Raw genomic sequence first — 398 nt, forward strand, 5'->3', positions numbered from 1 at the left:
GGCCGAACTCCACAAGCTGTTGCTGCTGCTGCTGCTGCTTGTAGTGCTGCTGCTGCTGCTGCTGCTGCTGTTGCCCACAGGGGGCAGCAGACGGCTTGTGTAATGACCTAGAAGTATGCGGCGGGCTCCGCGGCCTTCAGCAGAGCCGCACATTTCATCTTGCTTTGTGTTCACTGCTGCTTGTGCTGCTGTTGCTGCTGCTGCTGCTGCTGCTGCTGGTGCCGCTGCTGCTGCTGCTGAGGTGGTTGTGCGAGGCAGCCAAGGCGCGTGGGAGGCCACAGCGCGGCAGAAGTGCCGAGCGCCTTGACCTGAACCGCAAACCCTAAACCCTCAACCCTAAACCCTAAACCCTAAACCCTAAGGGAGGTTTGAACTTCTTCTCCTGCAGCAATCAGACA

General features: G+C 59.3%; 1 protein-coding gene across 1 annotated transcript in view; it reads right to left on the bottom strand.

Moving 5' to 3' along the window:
* Nucleotides 1-398, bottom strand: part of EMH_0044870 (ATPase domain-containing cell division control protein, putative) — a gene marked incomplete at both ends in the record, with an annotated part of 5,707 nt that overhangs the window by 4,065 nt on the left and 1,244 nt on the right. The window contains 2 exons of the mRNA XM_013496011.1: nucleotides 1-107; nucleotides 152-308. Of these exons, the coding sequence (XP_013351465.1) occupies nucleotides 1-107; nucleotides 152-308 (264 nt within the window). The remainder of the gene's footprint in view (nucleotides 108-151; nucleotides 309-398) is intronic.

Source organism: Eimeria mitis, genomic scaffold, assembly GCF_000499745.2.
Source record: "Eimeria mitis Houghton genomic scaffold, Emh_scaff1868, whole genome shotgun sequence".
Lineage (NCBI taxonomy): Eukaryota > Apicomplexa > Conoidasida > Eucoccidiorida > Eimeriidae > Eimeria > Eimeria mitis.